General features: G+C 43.3%; 1 protein-coding gene across 1 annotated transcript in view; it reads right to left on the bottom strand.

Moving 5' to 3' along the window:
- LOC146834492 (ferric reductase 1-like) overlaps positions 1–26651 on the bottom strand; it is a 329590-nt gene that overhangs the window by 107490 nt on the left and 195449 nt on the right. The window contains exon 4 of the mRNA XM_085600112.1: positions 10020–10114. Within this exon, the coding sequence (XP_085456238.1) occupies positions 10020–10114 (95 nt within the window). The remainder of the gene's footprint in view (positions 1–10019; positions 10115–26651) is intronic.

Below are 26651 nucleotides of genomic sequence, written 5' to 3'. Positions count from 1 at the left end.
TATCGCACAACAATCAATCCAAACATGCACGTATAGGAAAACTACCGCCGGCAATTCAATTTTGCACGCGGCTAGTTTCCATCCAACCAAACTAAAGATGAGTATCCCATATGCGGAGAACCTAAGAATGAAACGTAATTGCAGTGAAGTGAATGCCCTGAGTAAAGCGCAGGGGGCACTCACGCATAGGTTCTTACAAAGAGGGTACAGTTTGGAAACCTTAAATCAAGCAAAAGCTAAAGTAGATGGTTTGGATAGAGTTGCGTTATTAAAACCTGATAAAAAGAAAATCGAAGAAAAAAAGAAACACACCCAGAGTGAAATCCGAATGATAACAGGTTTCAGTGCATACCAGACTCAGGTGAGAGATAGTCTGAGTAGACACTGGTACCTGGTCAAACAGGATCCGATCTTACAGGGGACAGTATCCAGAAGGCCCTTAATGACGTTTAATCGGGCCCAGTCCATGAGAGATGATTTATTCAAGACTAATGTGGAGACTAAAAAACGAGGTGGGTGGCTAAAAGTAAGTCCGGGCTTTTACAAATGCTTCAAATGTAAAGCCTGTAAACACGGAAAGAATACACAACAGGTAGCCTCACCTCTTTTAAACAGCCCCTGGAAACTGAGGAAACCCTTAAACTGTAAGAGTGAGTTTGTTGTTTACATCCTTAAATGTTCTTGCCCTAAGATGTATGTGGGAAGTACCATTCATATGGTTCATGTACGTATCCTACAACACCTTAGGGCAATTGGTAACAATGACAAAAATTATGTGGTAGCACGACACATGAATGAATTCCATAAAGGTAACACCAGTGAACTGGTGTACTTTGCTATTGATCAGATCCCCGTGGACCAAAGAGGAGGGGATAGAGAAAGAAAATTACGAAAATTGGAGTCTAAGTATATATTAATGTTTAACACGAAAAGTCCAAATGGTTTGAATGTTGAAGAAGATCTCCATGTACATCTGATTTAGTAGTATCCATCAAGAGAGAATGTAGTTCCTCTTTTTTAGTCTAAATTTTATGGATTTTAAAACTGTCACAGGGTCACAGACGAATAGATCAATTCCATTAAACATGTCATTTAAAAATTAGTGGATGGTATAAGGATGAACTTTCCTATATATAGTAAAGCTAAGAAAGGTCATACTCAACAAATGATTCATAGACTGTTTTAAGGTAGAGTACTGTAATGCAATTGCACTTTATTATAATTGCACTTTACTGGAATTGCGTTTTTGCACACAGTAGGCATTAGCACTTTACTTGAAATCGTTATACACTAGTATTTTTTAACTAATTTTAATATTTATATTATTTATTGTTAAAGAAAACAGTTTAATGTGATAAAGGGTATGTACCATGAAAGGATCATCCTATGTTATTTCTCTCTGATTCTTGTTCTTAATAAGGTTTGAACATTGGATTGACAGAAAATAGTCACCACGCTGTACCCAATCAATACAACAATTGATGATCAACTGATGATAATCATGGGGCACTGGCCCAGGAATCGTGTATGAAGCTTTGAAAATTACCACTGTTCTCTTGTAATATATGATTGTAAATATATTATTGTGTAATGTTGTACATATTGGTTAAAGGCCTTTAGGCTAGAGAATCACCTACTCCCGGTATCCTCTATGAGATTAATTAGTTTTTTAATATAATTGTAATAATTGTATATTATGGTCTTAAAATCCTTAAATGAAAAAGAATTTTGGGATTGTTGATATATTAAGAGAGGAGGGAGTGTTGCACTATGCCATGATGACCTACACTGTGTTAAGAAGCATTGTGTGAAAAGCCTTAACATTACGAGAAATATAGCGTGAGTCTGTTTTCAGTGGTTATTTTTAAAGAGGTCATGTGACCCTGTGATGTGTATTTAAATGAAAGTGTTTCGTAATGTTGATTTGTGTGAGCAAGGCAGTTGTGCCGAAACGCGTTGCTTTAAAAGAATAAACCCTAGCCGGATGGCTAACTACATCTCCTGTGTCGGTGTCCGATTTTAAGAAGATCGGGTTTGGTTTTGATATATATATATATATACATATATACATATATACATATATATATATATATATATATATATATATATAACTTGAACATTTAACCTGTTTTACAAATATAAAAGTACTTTATTTATATACATAATTTTTTATCAAGTTGAATGCACATTATAATTATACTAAACATTATAACAAAATAAAAATGTTACTGTGGATATGAACGTTTTGAAAAAAGTGTCTAAATGTAATCAATAAATATTTTAATGATTTTATTATTGAATAAACTTTTACTTTGAGAAGTTGTTTTAATTGTATTAGCTCACGTTTAATTTTACATTTTTAAAATTAATTTACATCTATATATTACATGAAATATTTTAACTTTTTTTTAGAAAACTTAGTGTTGTGAAATTGTGCTACAATTCAAGTAGAGCGATCTCTACTGTTAGACCTACCATCTCTGGGGTGGTCTTCCTCCAACATTTTGCCTGCTTACCTTTTGCTGTATCTTTTTGTTGGCCTTAGGACTTTGAGCACTTTACCACTGCTTACAGGTGCTAAAGTGCACGTGCCTCTCTCCTAAACATGGTGACATATGTATGTACCTGATTGGCATATTTAGTTTACTAATAAGTCCCCTGTAAAGTGGTATACCATATATACAGAGCCTGTAATCTAAATGCAACTAGTAGGCCTGCAGCACTAGTAGCTTTTCAAACCTGAACGCTGACTCAGAGCGGACGGATTAATCTCTACCGCATGACACGAAAGCTAGAGAAATATTTTATATACTGGCTGCGAATAAATAAGACATGAAATACGATACGGCTTGGATTTGAAGACGTTCTCGGGAGTATATAATATAGTGGCTACAATACATATGGGGATAGAGGACATATCATGGTATACAGGATGATTACGTTGGATTATTGTACTAGGCCTTGATGAAGTCTTGGTTAAAGAAATTACCATGAGACGAAACACGTGTTGGCTACAACCATTTGGCTGCAACTTTGTAATATGATTTTGCTGAACCCATGTGAAGATTGAAATGACAATAAAGATAAATCAAGAGTTACAACATTACATGGAAAGCTAACTCATTGGATATTTACATGGTGCTCAAGATCAATTTTGTAGCCTTTCAAACCTGTCTCTGGCCTGCCATTGCACTTCCTGTGTGTGCAGTTAACTGCCACTTAGAAATGGCATTTAAAACGACTTGCCAAACCTTAAATTCCCCTTTTATTACACATAGGTCACCCCTAAGGTATGGTATGTTAATTATATTTATATAGCGTGTTAATGCCCAGGGGCGTCTAAGCTCTGATTGTTTCAGATTGCGAGTGTGATCATGACTGCCGGACGAATTACCATGATTTAAACAGCCAGGTCTTTACAGCTTTCCTGAAAGATAAAAGGTTGGGTTCCTTTTTAATGATTAAGGGGAGTGTTTTCCATATTTTGGTCGCTTCCATCACAATGCTCTTTCCACCCCATCTAGTTTTCTTAAATCTGGGCTGTATAAGTAAGTTAGCCGAGGCCGAACAAAGTTTCCTAGCTGGAACATACTGCCTAAACCTATGGTTCAGAAAGGCTGGGAGCAGATTGTGAAATGCCTTATAGGTTAGGCAGTGTACCTTAAAGGTTATTCTTTGTTTAATGGGGAGCCAGTGTAGTTCTTTAAGCCTTTGAGCTACTGAGGAATGTTTAGGGATTTTTAGTAGGAGTCTTGCTGCAGCATTCTGTAGTACCTGGAGTTTATTCAAATTGTATTTTGGGGTTGTCAAAGCAGGCTGTTGCAATAATCTATTTTAGAGAGGACTAATGCTGTAACCAGTGTCTTTTGTAGGCTGGCTGGTATAAAAGGTAGGACGTTCTTAATTATTCTGAGGATATTAAAAGTGGAGGAAGTCGCAGCTTTTACTTGTTTTGTGAAGTTGAGTTTTTAATCTATAATCACTCCTAAGTTTCGTGCTTTATCTATGGGGGGGACTGGACCCATAGTGTTTGGCCATACAGCAGGGCCCCAAAATGTAATCCAGGCCCAAACAGCAGCACCTCGGTTTTTTCAGAGTTTAGTTTATGGCAGTTTCTCTCCATCCAGCTATGGAATCTGTTTCCAGTACTCCCATCATTTTTTTCTATGGAGACGGCAATTTGAGTGTCGTCAGCATAAGATGTGAGTGAAAAGCCAAACTTCCTTATCAGTTCTGCTAGAGGAGAGACATAAATATTAAAAAGGGTGGGGCTCAGTGAGGATCCCTGTGGGACTCCACAAGGCAGGGAGAAAAAGTGAGAACCAAAGTTTTCTAATTTCACTACTTGTTCTCGATCTGCCAAGTAGGATTTTAGCAGGCTCCATGCCTGTCCTGTGATTCCACACGTTTTTAGTAGTAGTTGGTGGTTGACATTGTCAATAGCTGCCAAGAGATCAAGCAGGATCTGCATTCTGATAGTTTTTCTAGGCAGGAAGGGGGAGAGGCATCTCACACTTACATCTGAATAAGCTGTGTCCTGTACTCACACAAAGGACTGATTACCCCCAAGGAGCCTGGCACTGGGCTGAGATGAAAGGGGACCTGTGCACTTTAAGGCACTGTTTTGAAGTCCTCCCCCACTTCAAAGGCACATTTGGGTATACGTACTGGGGCTCTGACCCTACCAAATCAGTACACTACTGGGCCTGGAAAGAACATTGCTGAAGTAAAGATTGCTGTGGTGTACAGATTGCCACTTTGTCTTGACTGACTGTTCTAAAGAACTGCTGCACTGCTTTGCTGAGCTGCCCTGCTGCTTGCTGATTTCTGCCCTGCTGAGGACAAGGACTGGACCCATCTCACTTGAACCCTGAGTGGCACCAAGGGCTTGCTGGCTTGCCTCCTGTTTTTTGAAGTCTCAGGGCACAAACGACTTTCTACAATCCTGATGTTGCTGCTGGACTCTGCCCTCTGTGAGTCCGACCCTTGCCTGAGGTAACCCCTCCAGTTCTGGGCCTCAGATGTGGGTTCTGCAGCTGATTTTCTACAAAACTGATGCAGACGATGCATTGCCTGTGCTCAACAAAGACACAGTGTCCCGACTGAGTGAAAAAGACTGACCCATCGTGCCCTCAGCTGCGACGCTTTGGTCCATCCAAGGTACTGTTTCAGCTGGACCTGTGTGAGTGTCGTAGTTGGCTTGCCCTCCATCGTGGTCAGACTTTGGATTTACTCCGTTCTCTAACGACCTCAAGTAACCTTTTAGCTCTATTGACTTCAAATCACTGTTTTTGCATTTATCCTTTAAAAATTCATATCTCATCTTCTACTGATTGAAGTTTTTTTTGGTCTTATTTTACTCAGACAAATATTCTCTATTGTTTTACTATGTGTGTGTGTTGCAGAAATACTATACACATTGCCCCTTAAGTCAAGCTTGACTGCTCTGTGCCAAACTACCAGAGGGTGAGCACAGGTTAATTTAAAGTCTGTATCTAGCTTACCATGACTAGGATTGTGATCCCTACTTGGCTTGAGTACAAACCTCAGCTTACAAGAGACCCAATTTCTAACATTGGTGGAAACAGTGGGATAGGACTTATGTTTGTGCAATACCATATAGTAATTCAGTGTCACTATAACTCTATACCTAAGACCAATTTGAGCCTTTTTCAGTTCTCCCTGATTGGCCTCTGATTTTTCTGCTAAATTATGTATCTCTCTCTGGAGAATCGGCACTTGCAGGAATTGAGTTTGAGTTGTCCAGGCTAGAATGCTACACCGTGCAGTTGCTGAAAGATTTCTGCAAGGACTTCCAAGTTTCTAGTTTCTCTAGAGGGCTTTACTAGGAAGGTACAGCTGCAGAAATCCTTTAGGGCCTGGGCGGAGACCCAGGATGCAGGGGATGACATCCCAGAGGAGGAGCAGGAGATTACTGAGGAGGAGGGTGACTTGCTTCTGGAGTCTGAAATGGCTCTGGAACTGCCTATGGAAGGGGCCAACAACTTGCCTGGAGCATTAGTGTTTTCCAGAGCACCAAAACGTAAACTGGAGCTTGCCAAGTTAGAGCAGGAGGAAAGGCTTGCCAAACTAAAATTGGAGAAGGAACAAGCTCTGGAGGAAAGGAGGTTGGCTCTGAAAGAAAAGGAAGATGTCACATGGGCTAAACTTCAGAGAGTTTGTTTACCCCACAACCTCTTGAAAACGAAGACTAGTCCTATGGTGAAAGACATTGCTGTGCCAATCTCCCGAAAAACGTTTGTCGATTATCACTGGGCGATCCCATATCATACGTATGGATGTGCCCATTTTACCTCACCCCTTTAAGCTAGTATCATTTGCCCCTCTCTCAAACCAATGCATTTGTTACCTAGTTTAATATATCCTATCCAAGAGGTCAATTCACAGAACTAATCTGAGACAAAATCCCAAACTTACTACTTTTGGTATTCACAGAAGGCATTTAGTATTTTCAACACCCAGACAGCCCCTACAGACATCAAAACAACAGACTCTCCGCACACCATCGACCACGACCCCCTGCTAGCCTGGACCAGCGTGAGCAGCGATGACACCATCAAGACCATGAGCACAATCCACTCCGGCTCCCCATCAGACCCATTCCCGCACCACATCTTCAACAAAGCCAGCAGCTCCATCGCACCCCACCCGCGCAACGTCATCAATCTCTCCCTCGAGACCGCAACCTTCCCAGAGAGCTGGAAACACGCCGAGATCAACGCCCTACTCAAAAAACCCAAGGCAGACCCTAGAGACCTCAAGAACTTCTGGCCCATCTCGCTGCTCCCGTTCCCGGCCAAGGTCATCGAGAAGCTCGTCAACAGACAGCTAACCCGATACCTCGAAGAAAACAGGATCCTGGACCCCTCCCAGTCAGGGTTCCGCAGCAACTACAGCACCGAGACCGCCCTCATCACCGCCACCGACGACATCAGGACACTGCTAGACAACGGTGAGGCTGAGGCCTTCATCCTCCTGGACCTCTCCCCACCTTCGACACCGTCTGCCACCGCACACTACGCGCATGCCTCCACGCCATAGGGATCCGAGACAAAGCCCCGGAATGGACCACCTCCTTCCTCTCTGGCAGAACCCAGAGCGTCTGCCTCCCCCCATTCTGATCCAAAGCCTCCGAGATCATCTGCGGCGTACCTCAGGGTTCCTCTCTCAGCCCGACACTGTTCAACATTTACATGGCCCCGCTTGCACACGTCGCCCGACAGCACAACCTCAACATAATCTCCTACGCCGACGACACTCAACTGATCCTCTCCCTCACCAAGGACCCCATCACCGCCAAAGCCATCCTCCACGAAGGAATGAAGACCGTCGCTGACTGGATGAAGACCAGCAGACTGAAGCTGATCACGGACAAAACAGAGGTCCTTATCCTCAGCTCCAACCCTTCAGCCTGGGACGACTCCTGGTGGCCGACGGCCTTGGGGCAGCCCCGACACCCACCGACCACGCACGCAACCTGGGAATCATCCTCGACTCAACGCTCTCCATGACCAAGCAAGTCAACGCCATCTCCTCTTCCTGCTTCAACACCCTCCTCATGCTCCGCAAGATCTACAGGTGGATCCTGACAGATACAAGAAGAACAGTCACCCAGGCCCTCGTCAGCAGCAGACTCGACTATGGAAACGCCCTCTACGTGGGAGCCCCGGCCAAGCTCATCAAACGACTGCAACGCATCCAAAACGCCTCGGCACGACTGATTCTCGACGTACCACACCACGGTCACATCACCCCCCACCTGAGAAACCTGCACTGGCTGCCCATCAACAAGAGGATATCCTTCAAGCTCCTCTTCCACGCACACAAGGCACTCCACAAGACTGGCCCAGCCTACCTCAACAAACGGCTTTCCTTCTACATCCCCAAACGCCAGCTCCGCTCCGCTGACCTCGCACTCGCCACCGTCCCGCGCATCCGAAGAACAACCACCGGCGGAAAGTCCTTCTCCCACCTCGCCGCCATGACCTTGAACACCCTCCCACTGAGCCTACGACAGACCCAAGACCTGCTGACCTTCAGGAGGCTACTCAAGACCTGGCTGTCCGATCAGTAGCACCCCCCCCCAGCGCCTTGAGACCCTCACGGGTATGTAGTGCGCTCTACAAATGTTTGATTGATTGAAAGTTAGGATTTTGTCTTACGTTAGGACTTTGTCTTACGTTAGGATTTTGTCTTAAGTTAGGATTTTGACTTAAGTTAGGATTTTGTCTTAAGTTAAACTTAAATTTGTCTTAAGGTTTGGTCTTGAGACAAATTCCTAACTTAAGACAAAATCCTAACTTAAGACAAAATCCTAACTTTACTACTACTAAATGCCTTCTGTGAATACCAAAAGTAGTACGTTTAGGATTTTGTCTGTTTGTTTAGTTCTGTGAATCGGCCCCCAAGATTTTAAGCTATGCTTGATGAACCACTGATCTCATATAGATGCCCCTGGGGTGCATGTGTGCTATTTTCCACAGTCCATCTTCCAGTGCACTTCTGGTTTTATATGGTATTAAGTCCATCTTCCAGTACACTTATGGTTTTATTATGGTATTAGGTCAATCTCTCATTATGACCTAAGTGTATGCGGCTCTGTCTGTATAGTGTTCCAAAAGTATGAGATTGCTCTTTTAGTTATTCTAGCATTTAGAAGCCTGTCTTCCAGTGATGTTTCTTCCAGGATGACTATGCCATGGAATACCTAGCAGAGAGGAAACTTCTAATATGCTTGGTGGAACTGCAGCAGTCCTGCCAAGTATATTGATGTCTCCTGACCTGCAACAACACCGCCAGGGAACAGTTGTTCCCTGGAGTCTGCGGTGGGGCAATGTCAGTACGACCACGCTAATTGTAATAGGGCATTCTGGAGGCCACCGTGCTCCCACAAGTCTGGCGGTCAGTTGATCTCCAAACACGTAAACAAGGCCCTAAGTTGAACTGTGTTATATTTGCTGAGTGATTACAATTACGATCTTTTGTTAACAGACAACTACTGGAATGGACAATTAAGTTACTGTATCTGTTGGTTGATTGTTGAGTTCTGAGCTCGTGCCCTCCACTCTACCTCCCTTAGAAGCCAGTGACTTCTCACCCTTGATACCCTGACAGTCAAGGGTTGAAATAGTTGTACTTGCCTCAGGTTTCAGAGGCATTGAAGGACAGGCCCTAGGACACCAAATAATCTTAAAACACACAATTGATGGACGGAATGCAGAACAAATAAAAAAAGTCACCCCCAGTCAAGAGAACTGGGTTAAATCCATCATTCTTTTGCTCACCATGCCACCCCAGTTTAGACCTGGCCATACGCAAATCAGTCTTTGACCCTGTTTCTCATGGGAACAGTTCAGCCTGAACTGCCAAGCCAAGTGCTCTCTGGACTGGAAACAAGCATCCTAGGACCGGTTTCGGGGTTTCACCTCTCTTCAACCAGGATAGCTTGATTTCAGTGGCACAGTGAGCCCAAGACCCACGTGTGGGCATACCTGGCGCACTTAGGGCGAGAAAGCAAAAGGCACATAATTAATGGACGGAATGCAGAACAAATCAAAACATTCACCTCCAGTCAAGAGATCTGGGTTAAATCCATCATTCTTTTGCTCACTTTGCCACCCCAGTTTAGACCTGGCCATAGGCAAATCAGTCTTGACCCTGTGCCTCATGGGAACAGTCCATGTATGACAATGTTCTGCATTCTGTCCATCAATTGTTCTTTTTGCATTTGTCACACCAAATATTCTTAAGCACCATGTTTGGGACCCAGCGGCCCCTATCCAACCTGTGCCCCTGACTCCCCCTCCCACCAGCCACCCCAGACTTTCTACCCCCTTAAAGCCCCCATCAAACTGGTATGGCAAGCAGGTATTTAGAAATAATCAGGACTTTCCTTTACAAATGCATAGGAAAATCTGCTTTGTTGTGAACATAAAAAGAGAGGATTAGCATAAACAAGCGGACTGATCTTACAAATCCACCATGGAAGATGGAATTACCTCATTTTGATATCGCCAGCACTTTTACTTGGAGCATTCCAAATTACTTCAACTCCTGATTTCTCAGCTTTGGATGTGTGACTTACGGCAGAATTCTGTGAAATTAACATGGTTACAATGAGAACTTTAAACAAACAATTTACATTCACTTGTATTAGGTATTCAAGCCTGAAAAACAACGCTCTCAAAAAGCCATGTACAAATACTATCATATATAATACATTTTGGAAAGTGCAGAATGTCTTGTGGCTATTAGAATATTAACACAATGTGGGAATTTGTTCTTGGACAGGAAAGGCAGTCGCTGATGAAGCCACTTTGAGGTTGTGAGATAACGTGCGTAAAATTTACAGTCCCTTATTCCTAAGTCTTCCACAACTGGCAATCCAAAAAAGACTGCAGGTGCACTTTGCAGAGCACCTCGCTAATACAGACATTGGTGATATAGTGGCAATTAATTGAAATGAAGATGAGAAGATTAAAAAGGGTGAAGGTAAAATGTTGCTTACAGATAGGGAGTAGGCAGCAAAATTACTCCCCCCAGTTTGACCCATATTCAAAATAGTACTGAGTGACTGAGTGATGCGATTGAGCCTACCACTCTTTTTGTGGAAGGGAGGGAAGCCATTTTTCATTTTACTTCTTTTCTTTTTTTTTTTTTTTGTCCTCATTGCTACCATGGTTCCAATGCCAAGCCAGATTAGCTTGCACATGACTGTCTCAGTTCATAAGAACTGGCAGGGATAAGGAAAACGAGATGGAAGGTACACAATATCCCTCAGCCATTGCAGTGTCAATCTTAGAAGGCGAAGAGGCAAGCGATTCCCATTTTATAAACCACCAAGGTGAGCCCGGGCTAGGACCAGGTAGAGACAAATCACATGGTGTAAACGGCAATGGGAGCACCATAATAGGATAATCATGGGACCCGGGGAAAAAAAGAAAAAAAAAAAAAAAAAAAAAAACCCCGGAAATCAGTGAACCCATGATAACAAATGCCAGAAAGCTCTCTTATTCTGATTGCCAGCTCTAACAAGGTCCATACGTGATGTAGACAAAACGGAGGTCTGCCATTCACTGAAGGAGGGTGGAGTCGGGTCTTTCCACTTCTTGCAGATCTCCCTTCTTGCCAACAGCACCGCGTAGAACACCAATTTTTTGGCTGCAAGTTGTACTCCTTCCAAGACCCCGAAAATCGCTAGAGATAAGTCAATATTAACATGGACCCCCAATGAAATGGTTAGAGTATTACTGATAGCTGCCCAGTATGGCTGTAAAGTGGGGCAGTCAAAAAACATATGGGTGTCCGAAGCAGCCAGAAGACCACACCTTGAGCACGCAATAGAGTTGCCCTCGGAGAATTTAGATAATCTAAGGGGAGAATAATATGCCCGATGCAAAGTAAACAAATGGTTCCTGCGTAGCCAAGATGGCTTCACTATGGTGTATAAAAGGTCGAATGATACTGACCAGAGTTCTTGTGCTTTGGGACCAGAAATTAAAGGGCTCCACAGCAGGTCCGGCAAATTAAAGACGCCATCCGTTTCTTCCAATAATAGTCGATACCACTGTGAAGTCTCTTTCTTACCCAAGGGGTTGTTAACCAGATTATTTATAAGTGGGCTACATCCTCCAAGTAGGAACCTATTTCTTCCGAGGGGTTGAGTTTTATAGGCCTGAGTCCAGCTATGCATTTGAAAGTATTTAAACCTTGAGAGGTTAGGGCCAATCTTAGCCTGCAGCTGTTCCCATGCAAGCAACTCCCCTTCAAAAAAGAGATCTCCCCAGACCTCTAGGCCTGCATCTCTTATAGGTGCCGCTAAGATATCTCCGAGCCAGTCAGGGTTTTCAGGTAGCCCCCATAACGGAGTCTTATCACAATAGTAGCCTTGTTTAATAGATCTAGTGACTTCGGCCCACAACTTTGCCAAACCCTGTAATACTTTCAGTTTAATTTTTTTAAAGTACTTGGGGTTGCCAAATTTAAATAAAAAGGCAGATTGGCTAACTTTTTCCCCTTCTAGCATGGCTGAAAACATCCGCCCCACCCCGTAGTCATAAGGTAATTTTAACAACATACGGGAATGAGTTAACTGAAAAGCCCAAGCATATAGTTTCAAGTCAGGGGCAGCCAGGCCCCCTTTGTCCCTTCGCCTCCTAAGCTTTATCCAAGAAATCCTTGCCTGTTTATTATTCCAGATGAAAGATGTTATATCTGACTGTAACTTAACTAAACAAGAGAAATCAAAATGCAGGGGAATGGTAGAAAACAAAAAAGAAACTTTAGGAAGAATCGACATTTTAATTAAGTTAACCCTCCCAATTAGAGATAGTGGAATACAAGACCATGAAAGCAATAACCTGCGACACTCTTTAGCTACTGCTGTTAGGTTAACTTGAGCAATTTTCCCTATGTCCTTCCCAATATGTAAGCCCAAATACCTCATCGAAGAGCCTGCTTGTAGATCCCTAGCTTGCCCGTCATCATTCCAGACAAGCATCTCGGTTTTGGCATCATTTATTTCGTAACCGGAAACCTGGCCAAATAGATGGGCTAACTTTAACACCAAAGGGAGTGCGGTGGCAACATCCGAAGTAAGAATAAGCACATCATCGGCATAAAGGGCTACTTTCCTTTCCCAACCTTTATATGAGAAAGGTTTGATGTTGACCTCCTCCCTCAGTTGTTGCGCAAAGGGTTCGATGTAAAAATCGAACAGTAAGGGGGAAAGTGGGCAGCCCTGCCGAGTCCCCCTAGTAATAGTGACTGGGTCGGATAACTCTCCATTGACCAACAGACGTGCAACTGGGCTATGATATAACAAGCTTATAACCCTGCGAAACCCAGCCCCCACGCCAAACTTAGCCAAGGCTCCCGACAGGTATGACCAATTGACTCTGTCAAAAGCCTTGGTCGCGTCCAACGTGAGGGCGGCCAAGGGGAGGGCACGGGCCGATGCTATATCTATGGCACCTATTAAATCGTAGGTTAGCTCATATAGTTGTCGCCCTTTAACAAAGCCCTTTTGGTCAGAGTGGAGGACCGAAGGCGCAATCACAGCCAACCTTGATGCTAAAATAGTGGTAAAGATCTTATAATCCACATTGAGTATTGAAATTGGCCTATAAGATCCACAAGCGGTCTTTGGCTTCCCTGGTTTCAGAATAAGTGTAATAGAGGCATTATCCCATGAGGCTGGGGGGAGCTGCCCTTCCAATAAGATTTGATTGAAAAGAATAGTGAGGAATGGGACTAATTCTATTTCAAGGGCTCTATAGATTTCTGCCGGCAAGCCATCCGGCCCAGCCGCCTTCCCCTTCTTACTGCTTTTAATGGCGGATCTTACCTCTTCCTCAGTGATGGCTTTATCTAAGAGAAGAGATTGATCGGCCGATAGCGAAGGAAGATTAATGTCTTTCAACCAGCCCTCAATAGAATCTATCGAGATCTCCTTATCCTCCTTATAGATCACCTGAAAGTAATCTCTGAAGGCACCCCTAATATCCTCATCAGAGTGTAAGGTATTGTTATCTACCATTATTGCGGCAATGTTATTCCGAACCAGATCCGTTTTGATCTTCCAAGCCAGTAGTTTCCCAGCGCCCTCGCTATATTCAAAGTGGGCCAACTTACTTGCTTCCCATCTTTGTTGAAGTCGAAGATTTAATATCGAACTCAGACTACCCTTCAAGGCTAGTAGTTGACTGTGAAGATTGGACGGATCTGATCCGGGAGCCACATAGTTGGTATCTATGTCTTGTTGTATTTGACATATCTGAGCTTCTTCTCTATGTAGCTTCCTGCGGTATGAGACTTTCCCCATAATAACCCCTCTCAAGAAGGCTTTAAAGGAATCCCAAATTATTCTAGTCGTGGCTGAACCTCTATTGGAGTTCAAAAAATTCTGGGTTTCAGATTTAAGAAATGCGATATCCTCATGAGATGAAAGAAGAGAGCGGTCAAAAGACCAAGACGTGGAGCACTTCTTAATCGGTCTAGCCAGTTCCATTACTACGGCCGCATGGTCAGACAAATGTAATGGGAGGTAGCTGATAGCCTTTACGGAATCTACCAGTCTCAGACTTATTAGGATGAAATCAATTCTGGACTGGTGGTGGTATTTAAAATTCCGAAAAGAAACCCCTTGTTGTTGTCCCGACCTCATTCTCCAGATATCAACATAACCATATTGTTTCATAGCGCTTTGCAGCAAGGCCCTAGATTTGGAGAAGACGGCAGAACGATTATTAGCCGATTTATCCAGTAAAGGGTCCAATACGATGTTAAAATCGCCTGCCAGAATAATCGGATCAGGGAAGGAAAGCAGATGTGAAAAAATTGACTCAAGAGTAGAGGGGTCATCCTGATTCGGACCATAATATCCTACAATTGTGTTTAGCATACCAGACATAACCACTGACGCTATGGCCCATCTGCCACCTGGGTCAACCGCCTGTGATATCAGCCTAGCTTTGGCTCCCTTTTTAAATATAATTGAGACCCCTCTTGTGTTAGTTGTTTGGGTTGTTGAAACTGCAAAGTCTATCCACCCAAATTTCTTAAGAAAGGCAAGCATTTCGGCATGTGTTAAATGTGTCTCCTGGAGCACAATGACCTGCGTATCCAAGTCCCGTAAATATTGCATAATTCTATTAGCTCTGGGCTTGGTACGGAGGCCATTTACATTCCAAGAGACATACCCCACACTACCCATACTCAAAAAAAAAAGCTAAGGAAGGCAAAGATTTCCATTGTTGCATTAATACTTGGCACAATATCTGCCAACCTCCATCTTCCATAATACTACTTCGAACAATGAGGAACATTTTAAAGTTTTGCCAACACCCCCCCTTCTAACCCCGTGCATCCCCTGAAACCCCCCATCCCCCCCATGGAAAACCCTTGTGTTATCTAACCGGCCCATAGTCCGGAAGATAGCACCCCTTGAAACAAGCTCCCGTCAGAAAAACCCCCACCCATCCCCCAGAAGAAAATACATGCCAGAAAAGTATAAAACATAGAGAGGTGAAGTCCCCACCCAATATACAAATAAGAACGAGGTCACCTAGACCTCTTTTAAACAATTAACTAAGCCAACCTAAACCTAGACCAAGAAGAAGAGAGAGATTTTAATCAATATGGATAAGTGGCAATGGCCTAAAGTGAGGTAAGGAGCGTAGATCTATGTATAATAGTGATACAACATCTGGTAGGCAGATTTGGAGGAACCCCCAACACTATCACAGAAAATACGCAATCTAATTGTGTTCTTTCCCTAATGTTATCAAAAGCTCATCAGCTGCCTGTACAGTTCTAATATTATACATCCGATTATTATGCATAACTTTGATGGCTGCCGGAAACGTGAGCTGAGCCGTTGCTCCGACCTTCCTAAAGGCATCCAGACGCCTCCCGAACTCCCACTGTTTTTCCAATGTTATTCTAGAGAGATCAGACCTAACTAAAAAAGTGTAGCCTGCCCCGGCGAGAGACTTTTGTTTTAATGCCAGGTTAAGAATCTGTTCCTTCAGTACATACGTGTGGAAATTAACGAGAATTTTACGCGGCTTTAATCTTTGGGGGTTACGCCGAAAGGGGTCCCTGTGGACTCGCTGTATGTCCATGGCTAACTCCTCCACAGAGTGCTCTAAGCCCAGGGAAACCTTTAACAGGCCCGAGATGAACTGCTTTATGTCTGGGCCCTCGGTTCCTTCTGGAATATTAAGAATTCGTATATTCCCCCGTCTGGCATTGTTTTCTAACGTCTCCAGCCTCTCGCTTAGGCTTTGTTCCTCACTGATAAGCTTCTTTATGTCATCCTTAGCTTGCTCTAAGTTAGCTGAGAAGACCATTGAGGATTCTTCCAAGACACCTGTTCTAACAGTTAAGCTCTCAATCTTATTATCTAATGCCTCACAGTAGTTCCTTATCTCCTTCTGATTTGCAGAGGACTCAGAAAAACCTTTCCTTATCTCCATTGTAAGAGCTGAGAACATCCCCAACAAAGAGGCGGCTGAAATAGAGCACTCATCCTCAGAAATAGCAGGACCAGGTCCTGCAGTGTTACCCTTCTGAAACTGGACCTTAGTAGTCTCTTGATCCACACTGATTCCACCAACAGCCCCCTCCAACTCCAGAGTCGCATGGTCGCCGGAGGTTGGGCCATCCGCCGTTAACAAACTCAGTGGAGGGGGACTCTGTTCAAAGGTAGATAAGCCTGCTATAACCTTCTTCCCCAACACCGTTTCTTGACCCGCTCCTGCTCCAGCTCCCTCTAAATCATTCACCTGTGGTACGATCTGCTGTTCATTCATCCCCCCTGATGTAACTTCGTCTCCGACTAGTGCACAGGAGGATAGTACTGGCACGTTAGCAGAGGGAGAGGGAGAGGGAGAGGGAGAAGGAAGAGGGTCCGGACCATGCAAGACCCCTGCCATATTATGATCTTCCACAAGGTTAAGGATCTGAGGGACCGCTTTAAAATAAGATCGAAGTGATGGAGTAATCTTAGAGCCCAAGGATAATACTGCCTTAGAACCTTTCGTTTTGGTTTTGGTTTTGGACTTAGGTTTAGGTTTGCTACCCCGAGCCTTCACTTCTGTGTTTAAGTAGGAAGAAGGCTTCCTCCTAGCCGATATATCGGAGCTCTGAGCAGTGGCTGCCTCCTCAACAGTTTGTAAAAGCGCTATAATTGGCTCTTGCGGTAACCCAGCCTGCGTTTCAAACCCTTCAGGACTCTTACTCTTACCGTAGTCGAGAGCTTCCAACTCTAGCTTCTTTTCATCACTCAATTCTTCTTTCTGTTTTTCATCTTTTCATCCATCTGGCTATCCTTCCTTCTCCCCATTTTTCCCACCCATCCTGCATCTCTCAATCCACCCATTGAACCTCATCCATCTTTCCTTTTCTCCATCCATCTCTCCACCCTCACACACCCCTACATCCATCTATACTTTTCCATATCCATCCTCCTCCTCATCATCGATCTGCTATTCCCCCTAACCTTCTCTCCATGTATTCATCTGTTCATCCCACTCACTTCGATCCATCAATCCATTCATCGATCAATTGATCGATCCATGCATCCAATCCACTCTCTAATTATAAATTCATCCATCTCTCCATCCACCATTCTCTCCATCCACCCATCCGTGTATCTCTCATTCTTCACTCCATTCATCCGTCCATCTGTACATCTTTTCTACACCCTCCTCACAATCCATCCACCTCTCCATCCTCACTACCTCCTTTTCTTCTGTGGTCTCTTCCTTTTGGCCCCCTCAGCCCCCAGCCCAAGGCTTCATTATTCTATTCTCTTTGAGTGGCATTTACGAAAGCCATTTATTTGCTTTGAGTTACACAGAGTTACACCAGAGTGGGTCATGACGCCCCTGCATTCAGGTTCCAAATTTCTTTGTCCCTAAACTGAATGAAAGAAATGTACTCATCAATATATAATATTTTTGTATATCTGGAGTTTGACCATGAACCCATGACTGATGTTTCAAGGTAACGACGAAAAAGGAGGTGATTAGTGATTATGTGATTGTTGAGAGGTAGCTACTTCCAATGTTTTGCAATGAGGGAAGAAAAAAATATTTACTTAATATAGTGGTGGAGGGAGCAGGTGAGTTTAAGGAGAAGAGAATTACTAGAATAGAGCGCATTGAAAGGAGGTGCAAGGATAGAGACATTCATAAAGATATATTGGGATCATTCAGTAGAAGAAAGATGCTGTATGCAGAGATTGGGGAATAGAATTGTTGGAAATTGAGTTATTGGTTTAGGCGTGTGGAAGCCCATCTCAAGCAACAGCCACAATCCTTGTCAGGGTGAACCACAAAAGTCACTAAAATAACCTATGCTTGATACTCTGGTAGCTTGGTACAAAAGCAGTCAGGCTTAACGTAGTGGAAATTTGTAAACTATTTATGCAGCGCACAAACATTAATAAAATACCCTAACACAAGAAAAATCCCAAACCGATTTAGAAAAATAGACTAATTATAAATAAAATTCTAGCAGAAAAACTAAATATTGATTAGTAGAACCAGATATATTACATTTCAAGTTTTTGTTTGAACATAGCACCCCTAAAAGCACAAAGCGCACTCGTTGTAATCTGATCACACTAGATTGAGGGACAAGTTCAGGCCGACTGCGATGGAGCATGGGTCAGATAAAGGGGCCAGGTTAGTCCTTCTGAAGATTTACCTACAAAGTCTGGCAAGAAGAGTTCAGTTCATGTTGGAGGAGGCTGCAGTGATAAGGCTGAGCATTGCAGATGGTTGGCTCTGTAGCGTGAAAGGTAGGTCAGGCGTTGTGGATGGTTGTTGTCACAGAGCGAAGGCTGATTAAGTGTCACAGATGGTTGTTGCTGTAGCTTTGCATTGGCTGTCGTGGTTGACTATAGCACAAAGTGCAGGTCTTTCGTTGCCAGTTGCCGCTGGCAGTCACTGGCAGCATGCAGAGCAGTCTTACTGGTGCTAGAGCGATTTTAAGGCATGGGCAAAGTGGGCACTGCCAAAGGGAAGCCACCTTCCATGCGCCACCCTGGAAAAGTGAACATTCTGTCTATTTGACTTCTGTCTATTATGTCTGTTTCACTATCTAAACCACTCTCTCCCTGCCTGCCTGTACCTTTTACTCTGCCTCGCTCTACCCAATGTCATCTTAAGGATTTTTCTGGTCCCGGGCAAGACACATTTCGGTTATTTTTGTGTGATCCAGATACTGAACGATTAATATAGAATTTAGTATAGTTTGACATTGTATGGAATTACACTTACTGTAAATGCATAATAAATGTCAATGTTGTTCCGCACAGGGGACCCCTGCATATGTATTGCATGAGGCCCTCCCAATATCTTTAATATGACACTGAGTGGTACATTGTGGTGGGGGTCATTTGAGGCCAGCAGGACTCAGGCAGGTCCAGTTGCAGCAGGTCAGCTAGGCAATTGGAGGGAAGCCTCTGAAACTTGTGTCTCTCTAACTCACACAAGAAGTCAACAACTGATCTTTGGAGTCACTTTGGTTAGTCTGAGTTGAAGGCATGTAGGTCCAGCATCTTTTCCAGACAGCAACGCCGTCCTTCAAGCAGCAAGGCAGCTCTTGGGCAGTAGGGAAGTCCTTCTTCTGTACATTCCACAGCTCTGGCAGTCCAAAATTTCTGCCTGGTGCCAGCTAGCTTTTTTATGGGTGGACTCCTTGCCCTACCGCCACATCTGGTTCTAAAAGTTCTTCTCCTTCCCTGTCAAGGCTCCAAACTGTCTGGGGGTGAGAAAGGCAGGGCAGGCTTGATGTCATGTTCCTTTGTGCAGGAGGCAATGCCCTTTGAAAGGTAAACTTGGTAGAGCCCTCCCCAGTCATCCTGCTAGATTGGCCAATCTTGTCCACACCAAAGCCCCTTTGGGTTACTAACTGAAAGCAAGACACAAACCCCAACAGCAGAAACATTCACAGTCATGGTTGGGACCGGGAAATGGCAACTTTCTAAAAGGATACAAAATGGTGATAGATGGAATGCATGAATACATTTCAGCAACTGTAATCACTCTGGGCCGCATCCCAATCCATTTTCATTCTGTACATCATTCCACCTCAGTTTGGACCCAGCTATATGCAAATCAATCTTGACCCTGCCCCAATAGGAACCGTCCAGCCCGAACTGTGGCTGAGATTAATTCAAACATTCCATCCTTCACTTTTTGTGAACTTTCTAAAAGTAATATTTTCAGAATGTTGACTTAAACTACAGCTTTACTATTAAGGAGGATCTTATTATATGTAAAAAGGCAACCTGGTGTTAGTCAACGGGAGTGATAGCCTTACAACATGAAAAATTACTTTAGGAGTTTTTCAATGCTAGGACATGTAAAAGGTAAGCAAACTTGTCCTACTGTTAAACCTGGCATCCTTGGCATGGTTTCCCCCTAAAATTTTGCCTTCAGACCTCCTGTTTTTGCAGACTTTATTTTTGCTGCCTTTGGACTCTGCACAAGGCAGTTTCCACCACTTCTAACCAGTGCTAAAGTGCTTGTGCTCATTTCTTAAAACATGGTAACATTGGCTTATACCCAATTGCTATATTTAATTTACTTGTAAGTCCCTAGTAGAGTGAACTATGTGTGCCTATTGCCTGTAAAAGAAATGCTACTAGTGGGTCTGCAGCACTGGTTGGACCACCCCCTTAAGTAGCTCTTTAAACAAGTCTCAGGTCTGCCATTGAATAGTTTTTGGGTGCAGTCTTAACCTGCCATTTCGACCTGGCAAAATAAACCTTTTGCCTGGCCCAAGCCTTCCTTTTAATACTTATAACCACTGTAAGGGTAGGCCCTAGATAGTCCAAAGGCAGGGTGCAGTGTATTCCCTTATTACACTTTATAAGTGTAATTTCCAAATGGGAAGAGATAACTAGTACATGTTTGGTGTCTCTGAAATCATAATTTACAATCCTAACTTAAGGTAAAGTTGGATTTTAAAATACAGTTCCGAAAATGCCACTTTTAGAAAGTAGCCATTTTCTTGCCTTAGCCATTTGGTGCCTGCAAACTGTCCCTAGTCACATAATAGTGTAGTTGGCTGTTGGACTTTGTGTGTTCCTCCTAGACACCCACACATGACAGGAGCTTAGTTGTGACTGGATGGGCCATCACTGGCAGGATTTGAGGGAGGAGCTGGGCCCAGCCTCACTTATACTTGAATAGGCGGCGTCCTGTCTCCACACAAAGAGCTGCATACCCCCTTTAGTTGGCCTGGAACCAGAGTTAGGAAGGCAAGGCATCTGTGCACTTCAAAGGCATGCCTTTAGAACGTTCTCCCAACTTCAACTGCACAACTGTGTATAAATGAAGGACCTCAGACACCACCTCTTCAGTATACTTCTGGACCAGTGGAAACTCTGCCAGGAAGAAGGACTGCTGTGCTGCTACAAGTTTTGCCTCTTTGCTGGACTGTACTTTGCTGGAATTCTGCTTTACTGTGCTGATCTGCTGCTTGATCCCCTCTTGTCTGGGTGAGAATCCAGAACACAGAGTGACTCCACGGGTAAGTTGACTAGCCTCCTGAGCCTGTTGCAAAGACCTGCATCGGGGAAACCACAACACCTTTGGAAGCGCCACTGTGCAACTCATTCTCGGCACAGCTCATAACATCCCTCCTTGATCGCAGCCTCGACTACGATGCCGGACTCCGCATCGCAGCCCCACAGCACTTCAGAACTAAGGAATCGCCCCAACTGCATGCCGCATCCTCGACTTAGGCCCTTGCATAAAAGCCTTTCCTCATCTGATTGTTGTGTAGTTCCTATAAACTATATAGGATCTGCTTGTTTAGACAACATAGAGTGTGGGATTGGTGTCCTGACTGATTCCAGACACCATCACTGGGTATGTTCGCCTGTACACCAGGTAGCTCACAGTGCCACAGTAAACTCCTCTTACCAAGGAGAGAATAGTTCTCGGCAACTATCGAACATGACAACTCTGTCTCATCAGGGATCGTGGAAATAGTACAGTACTTTTCGCTCAGTCACTCGTGCTCACTTTGTCTCACAGATATACACAGAATAAACGGTGGGGACATTTTTAAATAAGCATTTATTGAACCAGCGTCAATCCAGTGTAAAATAGGTGTGCAGAAACAACCATAGGAAAGAAAAAGGATATAAATGATTATAAGCACTAGCAGAGTAAATGGATGGAAGATTTCTACAATGGTGGTAAAACAATGGATATATGCAGGCATATAAATACATGACAATAATAGTACGTACTCCTACGATGCAACCCTAACTAGATGTATCTACGTGTACCTAACATGTATGTAGGTGAAGAGCCAAGAATCCCCCTAGGCTGACGCCAACCCCATTACCTGAAATGAGAGACTGTGGGACCCCGTCTTGGTCTCGAGGTGGACACCCGCGAGGGATGTCAGATCACTGAGAGCTGGAGTGTCTGCGTGCAGGAACCTCGGTGTCTCTCGTCAGTGTGTCAGCATGGAGGTCTATTTTGTCTCTGCCTGCCTGGGCAAAGATGTGGTGTACATATACCCAAAAGGGTACTCTCAAGGGATTCTACCTTGCTGTGTCATGTCGGCAGAGGATAACGGAAGGGATGACCCTAATACATAGTTTTTATGCATAAGATGGTAATCCTGCTGTGATCTTCATGCATAATGAATGAGACTAGTTCTCGGGGAAAGCCACACAACATTTTATGCAGTGCTTAACTAGGTAAAATGTTAATGCCAAAACCTGTTATGTAGTGTAGTGGTACAGTAAAGGTAAGTGAAAGGTTGGGAGAGTACTTGGGCCTATATTGGGGTACCCTATGAAACATAACATGCGAACCGACGCATCGCTTCGGCTGTGTGATGTATCTTCGACACGGATCCACACAACACCCTAGAAACCAGGACTTAAGTTATTTTCTTCAGTGGATGTAACTGGGTCCCCATAGCTGGCCTGCTTTCCATTGTGGTCAGCCTGAACTTGTAACTTTGTCCTTGTCCTGGTCCAGCTCGATCAGATACCCACAGTTGGCACTTTGTGTTTTTGAGCAGTGTTATCTAAAATCTTCAAAATTCAATATATCTGGTTCTACTAACTTGATGTTTTTCATTTTGGTCTTGTTTACTTTACTAAATTAAATTGTATTCTTCTAACCTGGTGTGAGATTCTTTTTGTGCGGTGGTTTTACTGTGTTACTGTTTTAAGTGTTGCACAAATACTTTACACATTGCCTCTAAGGAAAACCTGACTACTCTGTGCCAAGCTGCCAAGGGCTTGACCACAGGTTAATTTGAGGTTTGCTTGTGCCTTAGCCTGAATAGGATTGTGGTTTCTGCTTGACCAAGGGTCACACCCCTGTCAACCAGTAACCCAATGTCTAATACTGTTACAGGACAAGAGATACAAAGCCACACCAATTATCTATTGTACATTGTTTATTTGACACACGTCTTTGATAACCACAATCGGTAATTTTGTGCACACCAGCCTTTGGCCTATCAGTCCTATCAGTTGTCAGTAGAACAGAAGGGGGCGGATCCCCCACAACTAGAATGCTCGCCAGTGCATCTGTAGAGCCCCCGGGGTCCTCGTCATCAGCCAGCACATGAAAAATGCCACAAACACCTACTTGTACTACCCTAGGATCCTTTAGGTTTTACCTTAGAGGAGGCATAAGTGTTAAAAAGGAAGGATTAGGCCTCGAAAATGGCAGATTTAAACTGCATCAAAGGCTGCAGTGGCAGGTCTGAAGCATGTTTTCAAACTGCTGCTTCAGTGGATGGCACAATTAGTTCTGCAGGCCTACTAGTAGCATTTAATTTATAGGCCCAGGTAGTACCCTTTACTGGGGACATTCAAGTAAATTAAAGATGTCAATCAGGTAGAATACATATCACCTATACCTAATTTTCATCAAATGGGTATCATATCTCACCCCTTGGTAAGGCTATGCTCATTTATCTAGTCATGCCCACCCATATGTGTTAGTCATTACTAAAATATCATCAATCACCCAGTTCAGGTCACAGGCCCATCAGCCAATGGTCTCAAAATGGGCTCATCAATTATTATAAAGAAATAAATGTGAGGTTAAGTCAGAAAGTGCCTCACGTAAGCACCATCCATGGAGCTACTGGTTGGTACCCACCAGTTTGCTCACTCTGTTGTCATCGGCACTTTCTTGACAGAAAAATAATATACCCGAACTCAAAAACTAATGTGATGAAAAGGCGTGTAAATCCAGGTTGTATCTATCCACCATCTAAGACCCGTAATGTAACAAAAGGTGAATTAAACACCCCAAACATTGAAATAGAGATGTGAACATCTATCCCACATATTTGAATGTTTAACTTGTGTTCACACTCAATTAAAAAGACTGCATGTATTGACCATTTTAACCTGAACGGCCGACATGTTTCAATGCCTGAAAAATTTGCGGCAATTTCATCAGGTCACAGGGACACATCTCCATCTCAAAAAAATGCACTGGGCCAAATAAATATGTGTTAAGTTCAAGCAGTACCAAAAAAATTGAAGTCAAGAAGACAATGCAATAAAATCCTCAAACCAATTTAGAAAACAGATAATGTTTAACAAATGAAAAGTAAAAACATTTTTCAAACCAACCACAATGGAGTAGAGTCTGGCTACACAAGCCAGGTCACCATGGTCAAAGTTTTTAATTTAGGCCAAAGTGCCTGATCATGATTAAGGCTGAAAGGTATCTCCGGGTGAGATACCGTTCCTCACAACATGACTGGACGAGTATTCCTGTACCCAGTTTTCCCAAGTGCAGGAACAATGAACCCAATTTTACCAGCTGGTAATTCTGGCTTATGTAATCACAGCAGCCAAGCCTTGTTCCACCAAGACTATTTCTCTGACACGTGAAATGCTCCCCCATCAGAACTAGTCTTCTTCTTTACTCCTCTACCTTTCCTGCCCACTCCCCATCAACCCCTACACAGAATTCCATACACATATTCAGCAGGTGATAACTGTGCATGTTAAAGCACTCTGAAAAGGTTATACCATGCAGGATGCAGTCATGATAATTCCATGTCTGCATAGTTATTCCCCATTCCGAGGGATTTAACTGGTAATTGCACAGTACTTCTGGGGTGTTACTGCACATTAAAAGCAATAATGTGTGTGGAGTACTGTGGTGCTTGTAATCAGGGCCTCAGGGCCAGATGTACTAACGTTTTGTGCGGGGGCAAATGGGCTTATACCCGTTTGCGACCGCAAAAAATGTGTGGCCTATGCCATGTACTAATCCTATTTTGCGAGTCGCAAAACAATTTGCGACTCATAAATAGGACTAGCGATTTGCTATTAGGAAGGGGCTATCCAAGGGCGTCAATATCAAAGAATACATAGTTGGTCCAGGAATCCTGTATCTGGATAAAATAGCCTACATCTATTATTGATTATTAGAGGAGCTTGGCTCGAGGCACTGGACCTTTCTCACCTCCTATCAGAAACTGTATAGTAAAGGTTTGAACATATGCTCCTCATGGAATAATAAAATGGTTTCAAACATTTGGAAGGTTTTACTTCTTAGTTTCTTAAGTTTTGTAAGAAAAGCAAATGTCATATGTTGTCTTTTTAGAAGATTCTTTATTGATTACATCCTCATTGGTCCAAAAGAGATTTTTAAAAGATAATTTTTTTATTTGTGCTCTGGAGGTGCAACAGCCGACACGTGTTTCGCCCTGGGCAGTCAATAAGACCAGGGCTTTCTCAAGGCTGCAATAAGATGGAATATTGATATGTAAGCAGAATATAATTGAAGACCCATTCATAAAACAGCGACAGGTGCACGGTGTATGATCTTAAGTAAGTGCCTATGTTAACGTGAAATAAAAAAAAAAATTAATTTAAAAATTGGATAACTCTTTTTAGAAGAGTTTAATGTTAATCAAGTGATAAAGTGCTCGCTACCCGAATGGTCGGTGCAGTAGTGTGCTAGGACAGATAAGACATAGTTCAAAATTAGAAGAACTCGCCAGGTGCTTGTGAGAGGAAATCAAAGAAATGCTGGGTATTTATATGCACAACAATATTTGTGCAAGAAACATGCTTGTTCTGATGGTCATACAAGGGCATAAATGATTTGCGTGTAATTATCTAGACAAGAGTGCTGATAGTCCTTTGTAGCCCTTAATAGAAGGTCATTCACTCAAGTATTCACAACAAGACTTAATAAGATAGTCACACAATATGACATTACAATATTATGCACTGCATTTGTACCTTGAAGAAAGAAATGGAGGCATGAGGCAGGAACAAGGGACTGTATACAGAAAGGTAAAGATTATCTACTATTTCTGTAACATCATTCAAAGGACGGAGAAGTAAGGCCATAAATACTGGGGAAAGTTAGCTTTTCTATACAGGTATGGTGATTAAATGGCATTTATTGTCTATAGTCGAGTTGGCCCAAAAACGTGCATGCGTTGCATTGCTTTCAATGGCAATGCGTGCACGTTTGGCGATTCCCTTGCAGGAGCGAGCAGGAACCATCTGTTAATAATTACAAACAGATGTTTCCTGCTCTCTCCCGCAAGGGAAACAGGCGCAGGCCCCCTCCTCTATCACCTCCCCCTGCTGCCTCCTCCTCTCCTCGTCCGCGCGCGCTTGTTTTAAACTGTATTGAAGTGCTCTCGGGCTTTGAAGAGAGATATGCAAAGCAAGAGAATTCGCCAATTTCCCATGCACTGCGATGTTCTTTGCTGGAGATGCAACATTCAGCCTTGCTTGTCTTTCTCCCTGGTTTGATGCATGAGATAGCTGGATTAGTCTCCTGTTAAAGGTCTTAAATGGGGTCCGTAAAAAAAATTATTTTGCGCGGGCCAAGGATCCCCGTTTGTTGTCCGATGTTAAAAATCATTCAACATTGGTAACTTACACTTGTAATTTGGTGTGTTGATTTTTGTTTTGTCTTGAACAAATTAGGTTATGAACTGTGCAGTGTGTAGTCATAAATGACCATTGTCGAAAGAAATCTAGGGAAGAAGATGATGTTAATTGAAGCCGATCGAAAAAGAGTTACCCAAAAACCGGCTGTAGCTTAACTAATAGTGGGACACTTCAAGGCAGCGCATTTCCATGG

This window comes from Triturus cristatus, chromosome 4_2 (genome assembly GCF_964204655.1).
Source record: "Triturus cristatus chromosome 4_2, aTriCri1.1, whole genome shotgun sequence".
Taxonomy (NCBI): Eukaryota; Metazoa; Chordata; class Amphibia; order Caudata; family Salamandridae; genus Triturus; species Triturus cristatus.
The sequence above is the reverse complement of the archived record's forward strand: the minus strand, read 5'-3'. Positions and strand labels throughout refer to the sequence as shown.